Source organism: Gasterosteus aculeatus, chromosome 16, assembly GCF_964276395.1.
Source record: "Gasterosteus aculeatus chromosome 16, fGasAcu3.hap1.1, whole genome shotgun sequence".
NCBI classification, from domain to species: Eukaryota; Metazoa; Chordata; class Actinopteri; order Perciformes; family Gasterosteidae; genus Gasterosteus; species Gasterosteus aculeatus.
In genome coordinates this window covers 10,624,987-10,644,217 of record NC_135704.1, presented here as the reverse complement: position 1 = coordinate 10,644,217, position 19,231 = coordinate 10,624,987, and the positions used below count along the sequence as shown (strand labels likewise).

Genomic DNA, 19,231 nt, shown 5'->3' with positions numbered 1-19,231 from the left:
CAAGGTGGGTGCAGGCTGAGGGGAGCTAAATCGCGACTGGGGGATGACATTCTTTGATTTTTAACCATTACAGAGTTTTCATAGAGCTGCAGTCAATTTATTTTATTTATTCTAATGAAGAGCATTAGGAGTGCCATACTGTGCTGCGCTGCACATTGATCGCCTCGTTAATCACACTTTGCAGACACTCGCAAATCAAGTTCTAACAGCAAGCCCTGAATCAAGTGCAATGAAGCATAAGCTCCTTCACAATTTATGATCTTTCAAATTGCATCTTTTCAACCATTAAATTGCAAGATACCATAAATTTTTATCCTCTCTTCTTCAGTCCTGTTATTGATTTCGTCGTGTGAAAAATAGAAGAGTAGTAAATTCAGGCCGTTAGACAGAATTTAAGCCTCGTCTTCCGAAGGGAAACTGAACGGCACAAGGAGGGCTGTTAATTTGCCATTGAGAACAAATATCAGCAGTGATAAAAATGGAAAAGTCCAACGGGGGCTTCAAATACGTTTCAGTCCGCGACAACCTTGGGTGCTTTTACTTCACTACCTCTGAAATGCCAGTGCACCTTCAGGGTCTTTCACCATTTTTTAAGATTAGGTACCTGATGTTCTGAAGAATTAGAATTAATACACGGTCATACGTGGTCCTCACCACGGAAGAGAATGACGAGCAGACATTTTCAGAGTGTGCAGCTTTTAAAGAAGGACAAACCGAGGTGCTGAAGACACTAGTCTTGTCTATATGCTGCACGGCAGACGCTACATCTGCATACACACGTGTACGATGTCACCGTTTGACTCGCTTTTCTGGCCTTGAGAAAAAAGACGCTTTGAATATAGAAAAAAATCACTACAAACTCAACACTTGAGTGGTCATTACATTTGACCTGTGAAAATCTAAAATGGTTCTTACCTGCCCCAACTGCTTTCAGAAAATGGCATAATTGTTCCCAGATTGCGTCTCACCTCGCAGCGAGCTGTAAGGAACACTTGTCAAACAATACAGTCAAATTAGTGCTGTGTGATTGAGCGGGTTGAGGATCTATCCAGCACATTATATGACTAGGAAAAGAAACAGAAGTGCCGCGAAAAGGGTCTCAATTTGTGTGATAAACTAAATGAGAGGCGAGAAAACCAGTCAACAGCTTCGGCGAGGGAAGGGTTAAGCTCTTCACGTCTGTACGGGGACCAACTCTTAAGTGATGATTGGAAGGAGTGCCCGCTGTTACATGTGGCATGAAAATAACAATGCCTGAAATACAAGGCCCCGTCTCAGAAGTTGGAGACATTTGCTTGTCTCTGTGTTTTAATCCGTCTTAAAGGAGAACCTGCAGCTTTGAGGTTTCAGGTGCATGAACGTCTGCAGCGGCCCGGCCCGGGCAGGCATGGAAGGAGATAACGCCGCTCCCTCTCAACGGGGCGGCACGGCAACACTCGAGACAGCGCAAAACGTCACTCCACGTCCTCCGAGAGGAAAAGCTGGCGAGGCAGCGAAAGTGTTTTCTTCGACACGGAGACACCTCCCCGAGGGAACCGGAGGAAATAGCACGTGAGGAAAACAAACCATAACAAAAGGCATAAAAGCTCACAAACATTGGATTGATCAGACAATTACAACCCATCTGGCTTGTTAAACTCAATCTGCTGTCACACAGGCGGGCAGTTGCACTGCTCCCAGAGCTGCCAGCAGCTGAAACTTAAAAGAGCGGTCCGGTGATAAGCTGTGTTTTTCTTATTATCCACAAATCCCATGAAAAGACGTAAACAAAGGATGAGCTAATTGCAAGAAGAAAAAATGTAACATAGACTATATTAGAGGTAATCGTTTTTGACGTTGGTAGAGAAGGGATTTATTTTGTTTTGTTATTCCTCAGATGCAGATGTAACTGGTTTGTTTGTACGGGGAACCCGACCACGAGAAATAGGAAGCAACCCGACCGCCCGGTGAAGGTGGCGGGTAAAATGGTTTATGGTTTATGAGCAGCGACCTTCTCCCTCAGACCTTTTCAGACAGCAAATCACACGGACAGAAAAGCACCGAGCGCATTTATCTGCTACCGAGAAGAGAGAGTCGGTATATTCGAGTATCGCAACAAAAAAAGGGTTATAGCACTTTGACTATCGCTTGCTTAAATCGTAACCTGTTTAAAAAAAACGAGGCTGTATATTAATGGTTTATTGTAAAATACTTGAGTCTCCAGTAGGATCAAGTTGGAAAGAATTAGGTGTTGTCATCAGACGCGATGGCATTAATAAAAATATAGGATCTCCACGTTAATTGTAAAAGCTAGAAGGAGGAAGGCACCTCGTGTTGAACACTGCTGCCAAAACACAAAATGCCTGGTTCTTGTTTGATGATCCACCACGAGGGGCTCTGGTGATGCTCCGCCCTGATCCACAGCCTGCGTCTGAACTCGACATAATGCGAGTCGTTCCCCTTGTGATGATTCAAATAGAGAAGCGGACCAAAACACAGACTCACTCTTTAGGCAAGCACACATCAACAGGCGCACAATAGCGCGCTCAAAGAAAAAAAGACACTTTCACCGGGCCAACAAAAGCAGATGCTACGAGGTATGACAACTTCTTGTTGAACGACAAAATGCCGCCTGACAAGCTTTCAAGGGATGGTTGAGCTCTGGCAGATTACAGAGATCTTTATCTTTTCATAAAACGGGAGTGCAGCATTTAAGTGCCAATGACTGAGAATACAATCTGAATTGTAAAGTGTGTCACAGCCATTACATGGAGATGTAGGGCCAGTAATGGTGAGAGTAATTTTGTGATGACAGTTTCACTGCACAGTGACATTCTCCAGGGCATTGTCATCATCCCTGACAGGTAATACGGGTCCACTGGGAATTGGGTATGTCTTACAGTTGGACTTTCTTCTTCATAAACACCCGCCAACCCCTCCCAAGCCATCCTTACTTACAGCTTTGTCAAACCCCAGAACTCTGCAGTGGCTTTTTTTTTCTTTTCTTCTCAATACCGCTGCAGGTCTGAGTGAGGTAATTAGATGTTAATGTGAAATAATGGAATCATGGCGGGTCTGTACATAGGGAGAAATGCAGACGGTGGCGTGATCTCTGAGTGAAAAGCACAATTGCTTAAAAATCAAAACACGCTGTCAGCGGCTCACCTAAGCAGCAGAAAATGCCCTGACTACATTACAATGGTAATTGCTCTGACAAAATTACCTTGTCTAAGATGAGCTCGACCAGACCTCTGAGACATGCATGTCGATTGGCTCAATTTCATGATTATTGGGAGACTGGAATCAAGGCCTTTATGTGGGAGAAAATCAACAGAGACATTGACATAAACATCTCGTCTGAGGCATCACACTGAATGCTGGAGGGAGCTGCAGTTTTAAACCGCATCGTTGGGAATCCATTTAAAGTGAAGCTACAATGTAAAAGACACATTCTTCAGTCGATACGCGGTAAGTGGAAATGAAATACGGTGCTTAAATAATTCATTTGATATCTTTATTCAAATTAAGAGCATAGCGCTCTCTCTCTCTCTCCCTGGTGGTCAATTCACCCTTAATGTGTAATTAATAAAATCTCTTAATATAATGTTCACTTTGTACAGGTGGATGTCAGATTTTAAGAGTTACTGTTGCCTTTCTTTTGACTGCATGCGTTAGATGCCAAACTTGTGCTTTGTATGTTCAAAAGGAAGAAAGGAGGTTGAAGACGGAGTGAGATGACTTAATAAACAAAAGCAGAGCATCGTACTCCATCGTACGGGGCTTTTCCTTCTCACGTACCAGAGGAGATAAAATGCCTCTCGTGTCTGTGATCTGATGAGGATCACCTTCCTCCATTTGAAAGGTGATTTCCGAGCAAAATTGTTTTTCCGAACACATGCTGCTTGAGCCGAGAGCACATTTTTCCAGCATGTTAACAAACATGTAATTTCCATAAACACGTCCAGTAATTGACAGCTTGATTTGGGCTCTGCCAGGGAGCTGACAGTCAGTTCTTGGCTGCTTTAATGCAGGCTGCACAGACTTAAGGCCTCACCAGGCTGTAATGAGCTTCTCAAAGCTTTGTCTGGATTAGACCAGCAAACACACAAAGAAACATCACACAAATCCAGTTCGCCGTTCTTCATCTTGTTAGAACACACAACGCACTGCGCTTCTGAATTAAGAGTCGAATTAAAGAGGAAATTCCGCTAATTTCCCATTTAAATGAACCGTGATCACGGGAGGTGGCGAGTCATCCTTTCACGAGATGCCAGCAGATATCTGAGAGAATGGGTTTTTTTGGGGGGGCACGAGGGGATTATAATGAAAAGTGACTTTAAAGTGGAAAATATTTAAGAAAATACATAAAGCAGCAAAGATTTTGTTCGAATTAAGAGCTCAAATGCGACAATTTTATGATTTTTATTGTATCTGATGTTTGAAATTCTGAACTGAGCACATTTTGGGAATTATTTAGGAACTTGCCGCATTAATGTGGAGAACCGTAACTACACATTTCACTTCCTCAATCTTTGTTACTGCGAACACTATGAAGAACGTAAAAAAAATAAATGTTTCAACATGGAAGTTGCTGACAGAAGTGTGGACGCACGCCGCGATGAACCCGGTATCCACAGGCAACGGCTCATAGCCGATTCAAGTCCATTCTCCCCATAAAAAGATGTGGTTCAAGAGCAGCAGAGAGCGATGATGGCGAGGACAAGAGGCAAAATAGACTCTGATAAATCTGTATTGAGCAGTGAGTGAAGGATGTTAATACATATTAATGGTGACTGGGACATTTGCAAGTGAATACACTGGCAAAGGGGATTAAACATAACTCTCCATAGAAGGGGAGGTGTCATCACTCCCATTCTGGCGTGGGACTCGGCCCTATCAGATTCATCCCCATGCACATTGCCAGCAAACACTAAGCCCTTATCTCTCCACTGGGCCTCTCCGGAGAGTTTACAATTTCTCGCTTCGATGGAGCCTGAGCTGAGCTTGTTACTGGCACAAAGGCTGCGAGGTGGCCTGGTTGAGAGCACAAAGCCGCCCTCACCTCTGGACGGATACATTTCCCTCAGATAACGGACGACTTGTTGGACAGCGGCGTCCCTCTACGTTGGTATGACGGCCACGCGCCCCCCCTCTCAACCCCCCCCCCCCCCATCCCCCCGCACCGTGGGACTCATGGCGCACAGTTCGAGGAGATACATGACGCACGTCAGCAGGCGATCCCTGTTAATGAGCTGCGTTGGAGGCGGCGGAGGGACGTGAACTCGGCAGATGTCCGTCTGGTCCCTGGGAGACACTTTCCCGTCCCGTCAGGGGCGCGAGCATCAGAGACAACGTCCCATTTGCTCATTTGCTTACGATAGCAACACAGACGTGAAACTTTTGGCTAAATGTGCCTTTTAACCACACGAAAATGTACGTTCGGTCTTTTGTAAACAAATGAGGGCATTTGGAACTTAAACATTTCGTGGTGAAGGTTAAGTTTGTACAGCTGTAGCACAAACGCTGCTGTTTACAAGGACACAGGAACAAACTAAACATGGATTGTTTTCAGAAAAAGTTTTCCCTCCGAGAATGAAACCTGACCGTCGATATAAAACCGAGTGACACTTAGTTGTTGACCTCCACAACGTTGCCATCCCCCAAACTGTACGCTTTCTTATCCAAACAAGCATTTCCTTCTTCAGCATTCATAAGTCGCACAAAGCTGCACATTAGATAGCGATATTTAAGCAAAGTTTTATTTTTTTCATGCTGCACTTGTCCACAGAAAAAGACAACTTCTTAAACTGCAAATGGGCGCCTGGGTCGTGGTGCTCCGCAAACGACACGGATGAACCCGCTTTGTTGAATAAAAGGCTCGCCCGACGGCAGCGGCGCTTCTCTGCAGCAAGAGCGCCACAGCACGAAGAGTTCACCGTGCTTTATACAAGAGGAGAACGGTTTTAAGTTGACGGGCAACATGGGTTTACAGTAGGTCTCCAAGTCACAGCAATTTCAGCAGACGTGTCGCTGAGACAGCTCCGGCATTGTTTTCCCGGAGCACAGTGAAATTCTATTTTCGGTTTTACTTGGTGCAGTAATTATCTGCATTGTTGGTGAGAATAAAGAAAATAAAGTGCATGAATATGTGCCGGTCAATTGGATTCTGTCAGTTCAAGCAGAATTGGGTACACAAGCGAGCAGCTTGCCAGCTTGTAATAACGATGGTGTTTGCGTGGAACAATTTCCTCTCTAAAACAGCTCATCAAGCAGCGGAGAGAGTCTGTCACCCAGGGTACGGAGTGACAAGTCTTCTGCATCCCCGTCTGTTATTAACGTGTCTCTTACGACAAGCTCAATTATCTGACACTGCCCGTAATTTCCATTCCTTTTTCTGGCACAATGTAAAGTTCCTCTCCTTCATTTTCAAAGCTGGTCGTTTTGGATCCGCAAATGCTGATATAAGACATGTGTGGGAGGAGGACGTGGAAACCGGAGGGGAAAAAACATCTGCAAGTCGGAGCAAAGTTGCCACAGCCGTGATCTTTTTTTTGATATGTGTTGTTTTTTTGTTCTTTTTTAAAAAGCCTGAACGGCGAAACATTTTTATGACATTAACGTCATATTTTGTTGGTTTTTGTGAGCAGCAGCATCACCCACGACGTCCTGCTATTTTGGAGACAGAAGCTGATACCGACAACTATCAAGTGCTCAGAAAGTACTGAATGGACCTTTTGTGGCGAGATTTGTTTTGTCAACAACACCGGAAATGTTTAAGGAAAGCAGACGGGAGAAGTCTCGTCCGAGTGATTGTTCGCGGCGCGGCGGAAGTTACCGGGCGACTGAAGCACTGAAAAGGGGGGGTCGCCGAGAACGTTAATCAGACCAGATTTCAGACGGCGTCGCAATCAAGGAGCCGCGAGCGTGTGACGTCTGCGACCTCCACAGTTTTGATCCCTGACCTGTACGCGGCGGCGCCGCACTGATTTAAACGTACAATGGTTTAGGAAAGGATTGTGCTAATGAAAAGGAAAGAAGAAAATATATAAATTAAGTTCAAGGTGCTTCCTAACAGCAAGCCTTGATTAACTAAATAATGTAGAAGCTTTTGATTCATTTTAATGAACCATTCAAACGGTTTTTATTTTTTTCCTCTTTTCTTACAGAACATCCTAATGATTATTTCCAGTCTGTACAATCTTGCAATCATTTTGAGTAAATCAACTAAAATAGAGGATGAATGCCTTTCAAATGACTGACCTCATGTTCTTCATACTTTGACAATGAGAAAATGTGGGTAGACACTTTAACAACCTTTCATCTTGACGATTTCTTTTACTGGTTCCCAGTCAGTCGTAGCTGGCGACTGTGAGCTATTTTGGAAAGGTGACGTTCTGGTGCAGAAGGCCCGTTAGAGGTTACCTTGCCGCCTGCTGGCTCACGGCTAGCCCGCCACTGCCCGTCTACGCCGGGATGCATAATGAAAGAGTGAAAACGCTCCACCAAAGTGAAATATCGCCGTAAGTGGGAGTGTCCGGGTTGCTGTGGGGGAACGTTAGAGGAAGTGGTAATGATGACAGCTCTAACTCAGTGCAGGTGCAGCAAAGCATGGCAGGTTGGTCAATTGCCCAGAACCCATTACTTCTCTCCCGAGACCAACCTTGTAATGTGCTGGGTAACTTCTGTAAAGGATTGACCTACTGTCAACAGAGGAATCTCTCTTTTCACGTAAAGACACAAGTGCACCTCACAAGGTCACGCAGGCGGGTTAACGGTGCGGTGAGAATCCGAGGGCATTTTTTGCAAACATATATTATGTGCAAAAAGAAGAAGAAAAAACCCCCCTTAAATAATCATTCCTTTGGGTTTGCTTGCTCATTAATCAGGCGGAACACTTTCTTTGTTCGGTACGGCTGCTTTTCTTTTGTTGGTCTCGTCGGGCAGGTCGGGGCCCTTTGAGCTGCGGAGGACACTTTGCATTTTACAAGCACAGAACACAATGCCGGAGAATGTAGAATTCATCATGTTGGGGTTTTTTTTTTTTTTTTTTTTGGGAGCTAGAGACGGGAATAGGATGACCTTGGGTGCCGGATACATCTGTTTCTGTATCATCTTCAGACAGCCGCAGTTTGACCACTATCTGCCAGATGCATTCCATCCGACACTTGTAACAATAGTGTAAATGGGACGAAAATTGAGCTCACCTTAAAGGCGGACTTCTCTCCTCTCGAAGGCTGAAAGCCTCGGATGAGTCTACTGCCCAGTGGCAGCTCAGAGTCCTTGTTTTGCTCCCTGAGACGTGTGTAATCAGAGAGAAAGTCCAGCACAGATTACAGTCTTCAATCAGTCAGGGAGGAAAATGATATGTACATCATTGTCTCTGCCGCACATCCCAGCCACTGTCAGCCTGCATGCATATTACCTGTGTCAAAGCTGCCAGGAACATGACGAGAGAAACTGAGAGCCGTCACGGAGACGCCACTCAGGAGGAGGGGGGGGGGGGGGGGGGGGCTCGAGTCTTCCAGCGCGGCAGCCACCATTCGGTCTCCATGGGGACTCTGCTCTGACCTCCAGGGTGTTGTTGACACCATTTAATGTACATTTTCAGATACAAAAAACGACTCCTTTCATGTCGGAAATGTTTTTTCAGTGGGCTGAGAAACACTGAAGGCCAGCTCCTGTCGCCGAAAAGAGGAGAATACCGAGCGCAGTTTATCCCCAACTCGAGTCCGGGGAAGTTGAAGCCGTCGTCACATTTGACCTTGAGGTGCGCAATAACGCTAAAGAGTTATTTCGTACCGCGGGAAAACTGTACGTCTGCTGTGAGCGACGGCCTACAGTGATCCCTCCTAATCTTCTCATACATCTCAAAAGCATTTTACCCAATTGTCTCTTCACTAAAAACCGGCACATGCTGCGTATGAGTACAAAGAACAACATAATGTGGAAAATGTGATGCCGGTGTCTCATTGTCGTCAGCTCAATTTTCACAGTTGGATCTGGTATAAAAACGTACATACAGTAAATGCAAAACCAGCAGGGGAGATTTTTTTTTTGCAATGCGGACAGAAAAGATTGATCGAATCAGAATTCCACCCTCCTAAATAGGACGTAGTCGGAGCATAATTCCAGTGGGTCTGAATAGAAAAGGATAATGATGGGAAATGATTTGCGGCCACAGAACACCGTACTTTTAAATCCAGTGAACATCTTTACATTTAAACAACCACCCTTACATGAAAAAAACGAAATCCACAAGCCCGCCACTTCTGGCCGTGACTCCGGTTTGCATAATGGCCTCGCTGTCCCTCACCGGGTGTCACCTTGAGAAGTCCAAACGCAATGTCAACACGAGCACTTTGTAGCTCCACCTGTTCTGTTTGTCCTGCTGGGGCTCCAGAGGGAGGTCACCAAATTGTCTCTTGTGTTAAAAAAAAAAAAAAAAAAGGCGCTGACCTTCTGCTAAATTGGCCGCACTCAGTAGAGGGAATATCAGGTTATTGAGTTGATCCATGCTGCGTTTCCCTGCATGGGGAGAACGATCTGCTATTGTCTGCCTTCTAAAGTTGATCAAGGGCAAGAATGTGTGAGGAATGTAAACACACAGCGCACTTTCTCCGTGGTCTCAGGCGTCCTGATGGTTCCACAGAGAAACACCATTAGCACTCGCTCTATAAACAAAATGTTGAGCGGCGTGGTGAGTGCATTTCATCCGCGGGGAGACATTTGTACTCATGTACAAAAGGGAAATTAAATAAAGGCTTTTTGCTCAAAATTCTGAGTTTCACAGAAGAGACGTGTTGCAAAGAAGTCCAGCTCTGCAACCCCAAACATGTCACCGCACTGTACTCTCAAGTTGTTGATTCCTTTGGAAAAGCAAATAATAGTCACTTTGCCAAAATTGCAGGCCTATCGTTCAACAACTGGGAAAAGCGTTACAATCAGGCACAGGTATGTAGGAAGAAGCAGCCCTCTCGCTAAAGCATTTTGTATATTTGGGACAGTGGAATGAAATAAATAATTCACAGAACAGTTCACATTACCCCCCAATGGTTAAAAACCGTAATCCCAACAGTATTTTGAGTTCTATCCCACATGCAGTTGGAAATGTTATTGCATGATAACAGTGTTTAAAATCTTTATGCATTTTGCACATGAATTATGCACCGTGTACTATTATTCAACCTGAGCTGGAAGAACCAAAGCTATTTCTTTCTATAAAATATAAAATCACACAACTAGTATAGTAAACACTATTTTTCCATCACTGAAAACCCAAGACTGAAGCTGCATCATTGCTGAAGCTTTTCTTTAACTCTGCAAAGTAAGACTCAAGTTGAATGTTTCATTTCTCACGCAGAATTTGTTCTAGATGAAGATCAAACTACACCAGCAGCAATGAGGAAGTAAGTGCGCTTCCCTCAACAAAGAAGATGAGCCACAACATGCTTTCTAAAACCTAAAAACACATCTCCAGATTAATGAACTGGGCAGAAAAACACATAATCTCTGCACATAAGGTTGCAGGCCAACACTGACAAACATAAATAGACTATAGAACTTAAAGTTCCAATCCAGGCGGCCATTTCTCTGGCTCCCCTTAACGTGCCGAGGACGATCGCCCACTGACGGCAGCTTTTATCTGCACCGGCCAGGAGCTCCATCCTCTTGTGACAAAGCAAGAGAACGTTTTTCAAGCGAGCAGAAGTTATCCGGACTCTGGCACCGGACAAACCCCCTCAACTCATTTCCAACCGGCGGTGGGATTTGCGTCATAAAAGCTTAAGTCAGGACCTACACACGCCGGTTAATAATATTCGAGCAGTGGGTACAAATTCCCTAAATAAACAACAGAAATATTCCTCACAACTAGGAAATACTGCGCTCACGGTTTCTTTGTATTTAAAATAACACGTTTCAAAAGAAAGAAAAAGTAAAAATAAAAAAAAACCTGATTCCTGAAGCCGATTGTCCCAAAGGTCTGTGTATCATAGGTTCATTCCTGCAGGGGAGAAAAGATTATTACAATATTCAGATTACCGAGCACCGCAAATTAATTGGACTAATTAACATACAAGTAAATGATGATACCGTTAACACATTTCATTAACTCAAACTGTCATTCTATGTTCCTGGCGCACTTAGTATTGCATTACAATGAATTGGATTCATTAAATTATGCAAATGAAAAGGACAATACAGACGAGTCCTTTGAAACATTATAGACTCGATCTTCTGACTCGTTTTCAGCAAATTGACAAAGACTCAAAAAGCATGTGTTTTTCATTGTGCTTTTTATAGACTACCATTTGAATCGTGTTCGCAGGCACTAAAACCAGGAAGGACAGAATGCATTCTACCAGTCTTTTATTTTAGTTTTTTATATAGAAGAAAAATAGCACCAGTGCCTGATTAATTTAATGTCCAATTTAGAGTGAGAAGCACAGATCGTGATGCAGCATGTGTGTGTGGTAATAACATCAGAATACTAAGAAATCATTGGTACCTGTGGCAAGTGATAGTGACAGGAAGCTGGATGGACTCGTGGGGGTGAGAAAGAAAGAGAGAGAGTAGGTTAGTGAAATACTCCTAGTAGTTAACTCAAATATACATGAATCTAGGTCAACAAATCACGCACGGTTTCCCCTCACGCGTCCGCTGGGTTTGTTCAAAGTCACGAGACGGCAGAATATGCTGCTGACATTTCTGTGACATTAGCTTGTGGTTAACGGAGGCTCCCGCCCACTTTTAGCCTCGTGGCTTTTGTCCTCATCTTAGTGGCGCCGCACGGGGAAGGTCAAGAGGTCAAACACACCGCCGGTGCTGCTCCCTTGGCTGTAGTGACATCTACTGGACTACAAGCCCAAAGTAGTATAAGCGGGCGGGGGCGGGGGGGACCTCTGGCTCGATGACAAGACACAGAACAAAAGGTTTCAAGTATAATTCTGACTTATCTTAAGAGTTAAGTCGTTTTAGTGGGAAACATTCAACAACATCAATAAAGACAGTTGAGGAAAAATGAAAGAAAATTCAAGTGTAACAGAAGGTTTATATTGATGTTATATTGACATATTTATACAGAAGATTTTAAAGTGAACAAATCTAAACAGTTTAGTACATAACATAAATATGCTGTTTAAATGGGGACAACGTGTCTAAAGTGGAATCCAACATGCCACCGTCAATCACTGATCAGTGTGCATTCAAATTGACACTTCAAAAGTTGTCGGGGGGACGGGGGTCAGAGACAAAACAAAAAAAACAATGTGGAAGAGGGAAGTGCAACATGAAGTAAAAGCAAAAGTATCAATAAAAAGACAAACATTTTAAATTTACTGACAATGAATATAAAGGACAGTTTCTTTGATAGTACACAAATAGTTTTTATACAAAAGGATTAACAAGATGAAGTGATGGGAATAGAACTGTAAAAAGAAAGAGTACCGCTTTCAGTAATGCACTTCATTGTTCCACCTGCGTGATGGAGCAAGGTACTGATGAGAATCCTGCAAAGCTTTCTATGAGCAGGGTTCGTAGTCATCGCAAAAATGGAATTGGTAGAATTCAACGAGAATTTGCAACATGGTGACAACTTAATTCCCCTCAGATGGACCAACGTCCATCATCAAAACGCATTTCTTCCCAACATCACAACCACGGCCCGAGAAGCTACAAAGGTGATTTAATCTAATCATGTCACACAGTCACAAGTCATCCTGAGTTTGTAGTCAAATTTGGCAAATTCCTCCCAAAATGGCTTTTCAATATCTCAATATCATAATGCATGTTTCTTTTTTTAAAAGTCCACCAAAAAGGGTCTTACAAAAAACACATTTAAGTTACACGTAATGGTGCCATTTGAAATATTTTTGACTTTTAATATCACAAATATGTTGTCGAAGTCTAAGCCTAAATATAAATAGCGGTTCAGTCAAAATATTTAATAAGCAAATAATGTGCATCGTATCAACAGTATATGGAACTACAATACAAAAACTTGATTGTTTTGATTTTCGCCTGCAAAACGTAGCAAGTATGAACAAATGTTTGAAAGATGGCTGGCTAGTTTGCAAGACGACTGAATGCAAGAAGGAAACTGAAATAAGAATGCATATCATAAAAAATAAAAACACGTAACTTATATAAATTTGTATGGACATAAGCATCAACATTACTTAAAAGTAGCTCTGTTGTTTGATTAAATCTTTGCTTAAAGGATGGTACAAATCTTGCATACCAAGGACATCATAAGAATATACCATGAAAATAAAAGCGACGAGAAAATTGCTCAACTTACCAATAGTTTTTTCCTGAAAACACAGTAATAAGTAGGTTAAAAACAAAATGACATCCTACATTTACAACGACACAATATTGTACAAAATAAGGCATTTCCTTGTGTGTTTACTGCAATTTCTTTTCCCCCTCCTCCTCTTCTTCTTCTTTCAGTCTCCTCTGCTAGTTTTTCCTTGGTAACAACCGAGTATTGACATGATCTGACTAGTTCTGAGTTAAAATATATACTTAATATATATTTAGAATGTCATTGTTTTTCTTCCTCCAAATCTTGAATAAAAATGCAGGTAGGAGCGTAAAGTATGAGTACGGGTTACAGAAGTTCATACGCGGAGTGTAAATCACTCCATGACTTCGCTGGCCGCTACCGTGGCGACGAGCTGGAGCGGCATCTCTGCGTTGGCCAGGATGTTCTGGGCGTCGCCGGAGGCCTGCTGGATGTTGGTGAGGATGAGGGTGGTCCCGCCCGCCGTGGTGATGATACTGTCTGAGGACCCCGCGGATTCCATCGAGGCCACAACGGCGCTGCCAGAGCTCGCGCCCTTTTTGTTCTGATGAGTTTTAATGTGCTTCGCCAGGTGGTCGCTCCGCATGAAACGCTTCGAACATTCGGGGCAGACAAACTTTTTCTCTCCTGCCGGAGACAAAATGGAGTTAGAGAGGCGAACACGTCGCATAGAATACATTGTGGAATCCATTTGGATGACGGGTTTCATAAGTGAGGCAAGATTAAGAAAGTGGCACCATGGTTTAAATTTGGTTTTAAAATAATGAAGAAATGCTTGATTGAGACACATTCATGACAAATTGACAGTATAGTTGTACGCAATTAACACCGAACATAAAACTTTTAAAAGGAAGGTTTGGATTTTTTTAAGCAGGGTTGTGCGAGGTTCTAATCAAAAGTTGGTATATTGTTACCAACAGGAGAAACGCGGTCGGCACCAGTTCAGGAAAACAGACACAAGCAGCAAAACGTGTATCAGGCACTTAAAGACCGGCTGTGGATAATAAACTGAGAATGGATAAGTACTGCATACAAGCCAACTTAAAAAAAAATCGGAACTATCCTTTTGATATCTGATCTTGAAGCTGACATTGTAATGAAATGCTACCAGAGGCCGTGCTGTCAGAGGCCGCAGTCAGCCAATTACATGGCAAGGGTTTATAAATTGGTCATATCTCTTTTAAAAGTCCATTCTGGGAGTAAATGTCATCAGATAATGTAGATCATTACGCTGTGCTAGTATATTTATTGGAAATCTCATAGGATACGACTTCCTATAGTTCACCCCGTGAAGACAGACGGCATCTGCAGGGTGAGATTTCATCAAATGACAATTTAGGTGAGCTGATACAATTATTCTGATTCAAAAGGAGAATATTGCATAAAACCCAAAGTAAAAAGCTTGAAATATTTGTATGTCGATGTTAACAAATCCGGCAAATTAGAGAAAAATCTGTTTTTTCTGGTTGTGCTTTTTTCCAAGCTGTACGTTGTACATTGCTAAAGAGGAACCAGCGCTGTAATTCCTTAAGGTGACTCACACTTTGCAGGGCAAAAAATTAACACATTTGACTGTTTCTTTTCTTCCTGATGTAAAAAAAAAAAAACACAGAGGGGGCAAAAAGAAAGAAAGAACCGCACCTGTGTGTGTTCTCCGATGTCTCTGCAGCTCGTCACTGCGTGTGAACCTTTTCCCGCAGAACACCCAGCTGCAGACAAAAGGTCGCTCCCCTGAATGCCAGCGCAGGTGTGCTCGCAGGTGCGATGTCTTCCCGTACACTTTCTCACAGCCAGCAATGTGGCAGATGTGCTGCTTCTTCTTCCCAGTGCTGGACCCTCTGAGGAACACAGGGACGTGCAGTAAGGGTCCTGATTTGCCTGGTTTCCAATGCGGAGCGGTATGAAGTCAGGCGCACTCACCTCCCACTCGACTCCTTGCAGTTGGGGCAAGTACACGCCACCCTGCGCAGCCTCTTGCCCTCCTGACCCAACTGATCGTCCTCCTCCACCATCTGGACGCGAAGGTGGGACAAGTCGTTGGTGTTCAGGGTGGAGTCGGTGCTTAGCTGCCAGTCTCCAGAGTCTGGCTCTTCTTTTATCCGAATCTCTGGAATAAATGTTTAAATATTAAGCTCTGGTAAACTTAGCACTTTGTATCAATGTATCTTATACAAATGCTGATATACTACATATATTAACAAATGTATGTTTTTAAATACACACACACACACACACACACACACACATAGACAGATAAATATAGGAATAAAAGGAGCCCCAGTACCTCCTGGGTGGTCCAGGTCTTCTTCATGTTGGGTCATTGTGTTGACCGTTACGGTCTGCAGGTTGGGCATCTGCCCCGTGCTGATGCTGACTGGATTGGAACCCAGTGATAGCGTCTGGACTGGAGCCAGGGTTATCTGCTGGGGGGGTGTCGTCGGCAGCTGCAGGTTCTGTAGGTTCTGCACTCCCTGCACCTGAAAGGTCTGCCATTGTATCTGACCCGACGGTGTGACCGTCTGGGCTTGGATGATGAATGTTCCCGGGTTGATGAGCTGCACGTTTTGCAGGTTCTGCCCGCCTGCTGGAATGGAGTGGACCACCTGCCCGTTGGTGGTCTGGATGGGTACCTGCTGCAGCTGGATGACGGACTGACCTGAAGACACCTGGATGCTATGCTCCTGGTTCTGTTGGATGAAGCCCTCCTGCAGACCAGAACTTGAGTCAGCCTGCTCTGTACCCACGGATGACAACGAAGTGTCTTGTGTCAGCAGACCCGATTGGTTCATTGGAATTTGCAGCTGAGAGGAAGACGTTGGCACATATATCTCATGATTTGCATTCGAGCCATCGACCGGTAGTGTCTGTGAAAGGTGATTATCGGTCTTAGTCACACTCTCCGAGCCATCGACGGGCTGACTCGTCATGATTAGCTGGCCATCAGCAGTGACCCCTGTTGCTATAGTCTGAGCACCAGAGAGGCCGAGGGAGTCCAGGTCCACGCTGTTAATAGGAACAAAAGTGATGTTCCCAGGCAAACCCACAGGCACGTTTGTAACAACCTGGTTGTTGAAGGTGGAGCTGACAATGGAAACCCCCTGGAGCTGCTGGATATTACCAGCCTGTGATATGAGGTTCTGGTGGTTGTTGTTGTTAAGGATGTTTGCAGCTGATGTTACACTGAGAGACTGGCTACCGTCAGGTAAGATATGAATCTGCCCCGTGGCATTCTGAGACAGAGTCAATCCTTCCAAGCCGGAAGTGGAGAAGCTCAGCTGTCCGTCGGCTGTTTGGATCTGAGGAATTACTTGGTACTGAATGTTAGGCACTGAATTGGCAGATGAGGCGTCTGATCCTGACGTCACAAAGATTGGCTGACTCTGTAAGTTCTGGAGAGGAAGAACATACTGTCCGTTCGATGTTAATATTCCTTCATTTTGGATTTGTATCAATCCAGATTCATCTTTTGCTGCTGTAGTCGGGGTTAAAACCTCCCATTTTTCAGTTCCGGTAAGCTGAGTAGATGGATCTGATGTCTGAAAAAATAAATGATTCACACACAAAAAACAAATGTTGTTATTTACATATCTTAAGCAATGAAAAGAAAGTCTAGTCGTAACCTTTAAAAAATGTACAAGGAATAGATTTAAGGCAATTGACCATAAATTACAGTAAATCAAGCATTGAAACCCTGATGTCATAACTGAAGTCTGCGTGCTACTGATACATGAGATACATTTGATGGCCAACAGCTCATCCTGCTACACCGGACTACATGTGAAGGCTAAGGTTATATATATGGTGTACAGTGCTACGTTTTCAGGAAGTCCTGTCACAGCTGTTGACCGCAATCCTTTTAGAAAAAGAAAAATCTACCTCACAAATGGGCAAACACACATAGGTTTGTGTTGAGCTTACCTCTTGCAGCTGCTTTATGGTGAAATAATTTATTTGGGGCTCTTGGCTTTCCTCAAATTGATTAGTAGATAGAAATGACACCTTAAACAACTACCTACAGCATATTGGAAAACACTTATTTGGTGATAAAATACATAAATCAAGATCCCAGAATGGAAACAGTCAAATATATTCATTCATATTGACCAACATTCATTTATCTGGAGTTGAACTCGTATGCATTCTCTGATGCAAGTGTGATTAGGGATGTGAGAAAGAAATCCAAAGCATTGAGTGTGGCAATATTATGTTTTGTGCTACTGAACGCGAATAGAGATCCTTTTCTTCCCGTTGCATTAAAAAGCAAACTGCTTTCAACAAATCATATTTAAGGGCCACTGGGTTAAGCCCCGGTACACGTGGTCACATGAACAGAAGGATTATGGATTCCCTTGCTGGGTCTATTTCACTAGTCACTGGTAAAACATCCCAATCGATGCAATGACATATCCACCTAAATGTCCCAATGTTTAAAAAGGGGTAAGCTCGCCTACTCTCTCTGCTCGGCTGCGAGTGAGGACTCAACCCGACTGGTGTAGCTGTGTGTGATCTAGCAGCGGTGCTGACTTACCACATCAGCTACACCACCTCTGTCCACCTCTGACGACGGTGACCCAACCGTAGTGCAGGTGGTTGCCAGCAGGTCGAGGGGTGACGGCTGAGTGTCCTACCCACAATAGGTACATTTAAAAAGAAATAGATAAATAAAAAGGAAGAAAGTGGGTGTCCATTATTCTGTGCCACATAGCAATTAACGTCACAACTCATTGCCAAAGAGCAAAGTCTGAAGTTAGGAGGTTGACCTCGTCCTGTGTTTAGCCCTCCAGGCAGCACCTGTGACCCAGGTAACGTTTAGATCAGAGATAAAAAGCCAAGGACGCGGGATTTGTGAAGTGCACGAGAAGTGCTAATGAGGGCACAATTTTGAAATGTGGGAACTTCGGTAAGCGCTTACTCGTCGATAGATGTAACGTTCGCCGGATGCGTCCTAAGCCCGTGAGGGAAACATTTGCGTTACCTGATTGCCCCTTTCTTGCTCCTGCTGCAGAAAGTCGCTTTGACTGCCGCCCCCGTCCAACGCAGCCATGTCCTCTGATTTCATCCGCTGTTCTGGGGCTGTGTGGTAGAAGGGATACAGCTAGCTAAGAGCGGTAACAGCCGAAGCTAACGCTAGCTAAACAAGCCTGAAACTCATAAATAAAAGACGAGCACATTCATGTAACGTCATAGCAGCACAATAGCAAACAATACAATCACAACTACCGCTACGAACTTCACCGAACTGCATAAAGAAAAAAGCGACGAAGCAATAATTAACGTTAGTTTTAGAGCTCACTAGTGGTGTTTCCCAGAGAAGCTAACACAGCTAGCTTAGCTGACGACTACTGCGTTAGCTACTACGGCTAACTTGGGCGATGATTAGCAATATTACCAACCAGCATCCCTGCTAGCCGGCTAGCTAATTTAGCTAGAAGATGCCTGTGGTAGCTCGTTAGCTTACGTTGCTGAGGAATAAGATATATATTACGTACCCGTCATTACGTGACTTGTCTTGAAACGGAGACTTCTGATAGTCACAAGCCACCGGGCATTATCAGCAGATACAATTGATTGTTTACGCGTAGAAATAGGTTATAACTGTCAGGATTGTTTCTATTTTGATTGACGGGCGGTAGGTAACACAAAGGGTGGGGCCTCCAGTGTTGACTGGGAGTGTTTGCGTCACATACAGGAAATCCCGCCGTCCTTCATAAAGGTGATTGGTTATTCGTTTTCCACACCGTAATATTATTTGCCAGTCAACATGTCAACCATCCTTTGTTGAATCATTTTCCTCTGTGTATTATGCATGTTCAGTTTATAATACTTGTGTCGATGAGTGAGGAATGAAGTTTCATTGTTTACTTTTTTGTCATCATTGATTTAATGGGACTTCCAGGTTATACACTGTTCCTGTAACTGCCTCATATATATGACAAGAGAGTTTCTTAT

General features: G+C 43.8%; 1 protein-coding gene across 4 annotated transcripts; it reads right to left on the bottom strand.

Moving 5' to 3' along the window:
- Window positions 1–12,008: 12,008 nt before the first annotated feature.
- On the bottom strand, window positions 12,009–18,963 carry sp3a (sp3a transcription factor). 4 transcript variants are annotated; one of them, XM_040201708.2, is made up of 7 exons: window positions 18,772–18,963; window positions 18,258–18,355; window positions 17,811–17,906; window positions 15,567–16,818; window positions 15,203–15,389; window positions 14,924–15,120; window positions 12,009–13,909 (listed from the first exon to the last, which is right to left on the bottom strand). In XM_040201708.2, exons 1-7 carry the CDS (start codon window positions 18,776–18,778, stop codon window positions 13,617–13,619), a joined length of 2,130 nt encoding a protein of 709 aa, XP_040057642.2. In that variant the 5' UTR covers window positions 18,779–18,963; the 3' UTR covers window positions 12,009–13,616. The 4 variants fall into 4 exon arrangements, with proteins under 4 accessions (XP_040057642.2, XP_040057643.2, XP_077947196.1 ...); XM_040201709.2 differs by having other exon boundaries at window positions 14,924–15,111; window positions 18,772–18,958; XM_078091070.1 differs by having other exon boundaries at window positions 17,811–17,897; window positions 18,772–18,950.
- Window positions 18,964–19,231: the final 268 nt, after the last annotated feature.

Coding starts and splice junctions, on each gene's coding strand:
- sp3a (XM_040201708.2), bottom strand. Junction 16,819..17,810: donor GAGGTGGTGTAGCTGATGTG/GTAAGTCAGCAC, acceptor TTATTTTTTCAG/ACATCAGATCCATCTACTCA. Junction 15,121..15,202: donor TGCAAGGAGTCGAGTGGGAG/GTGAGTGCGCCT, acceptor TGTGTTCCTCAG/AGGGTCCAGCACTGGGAAGA.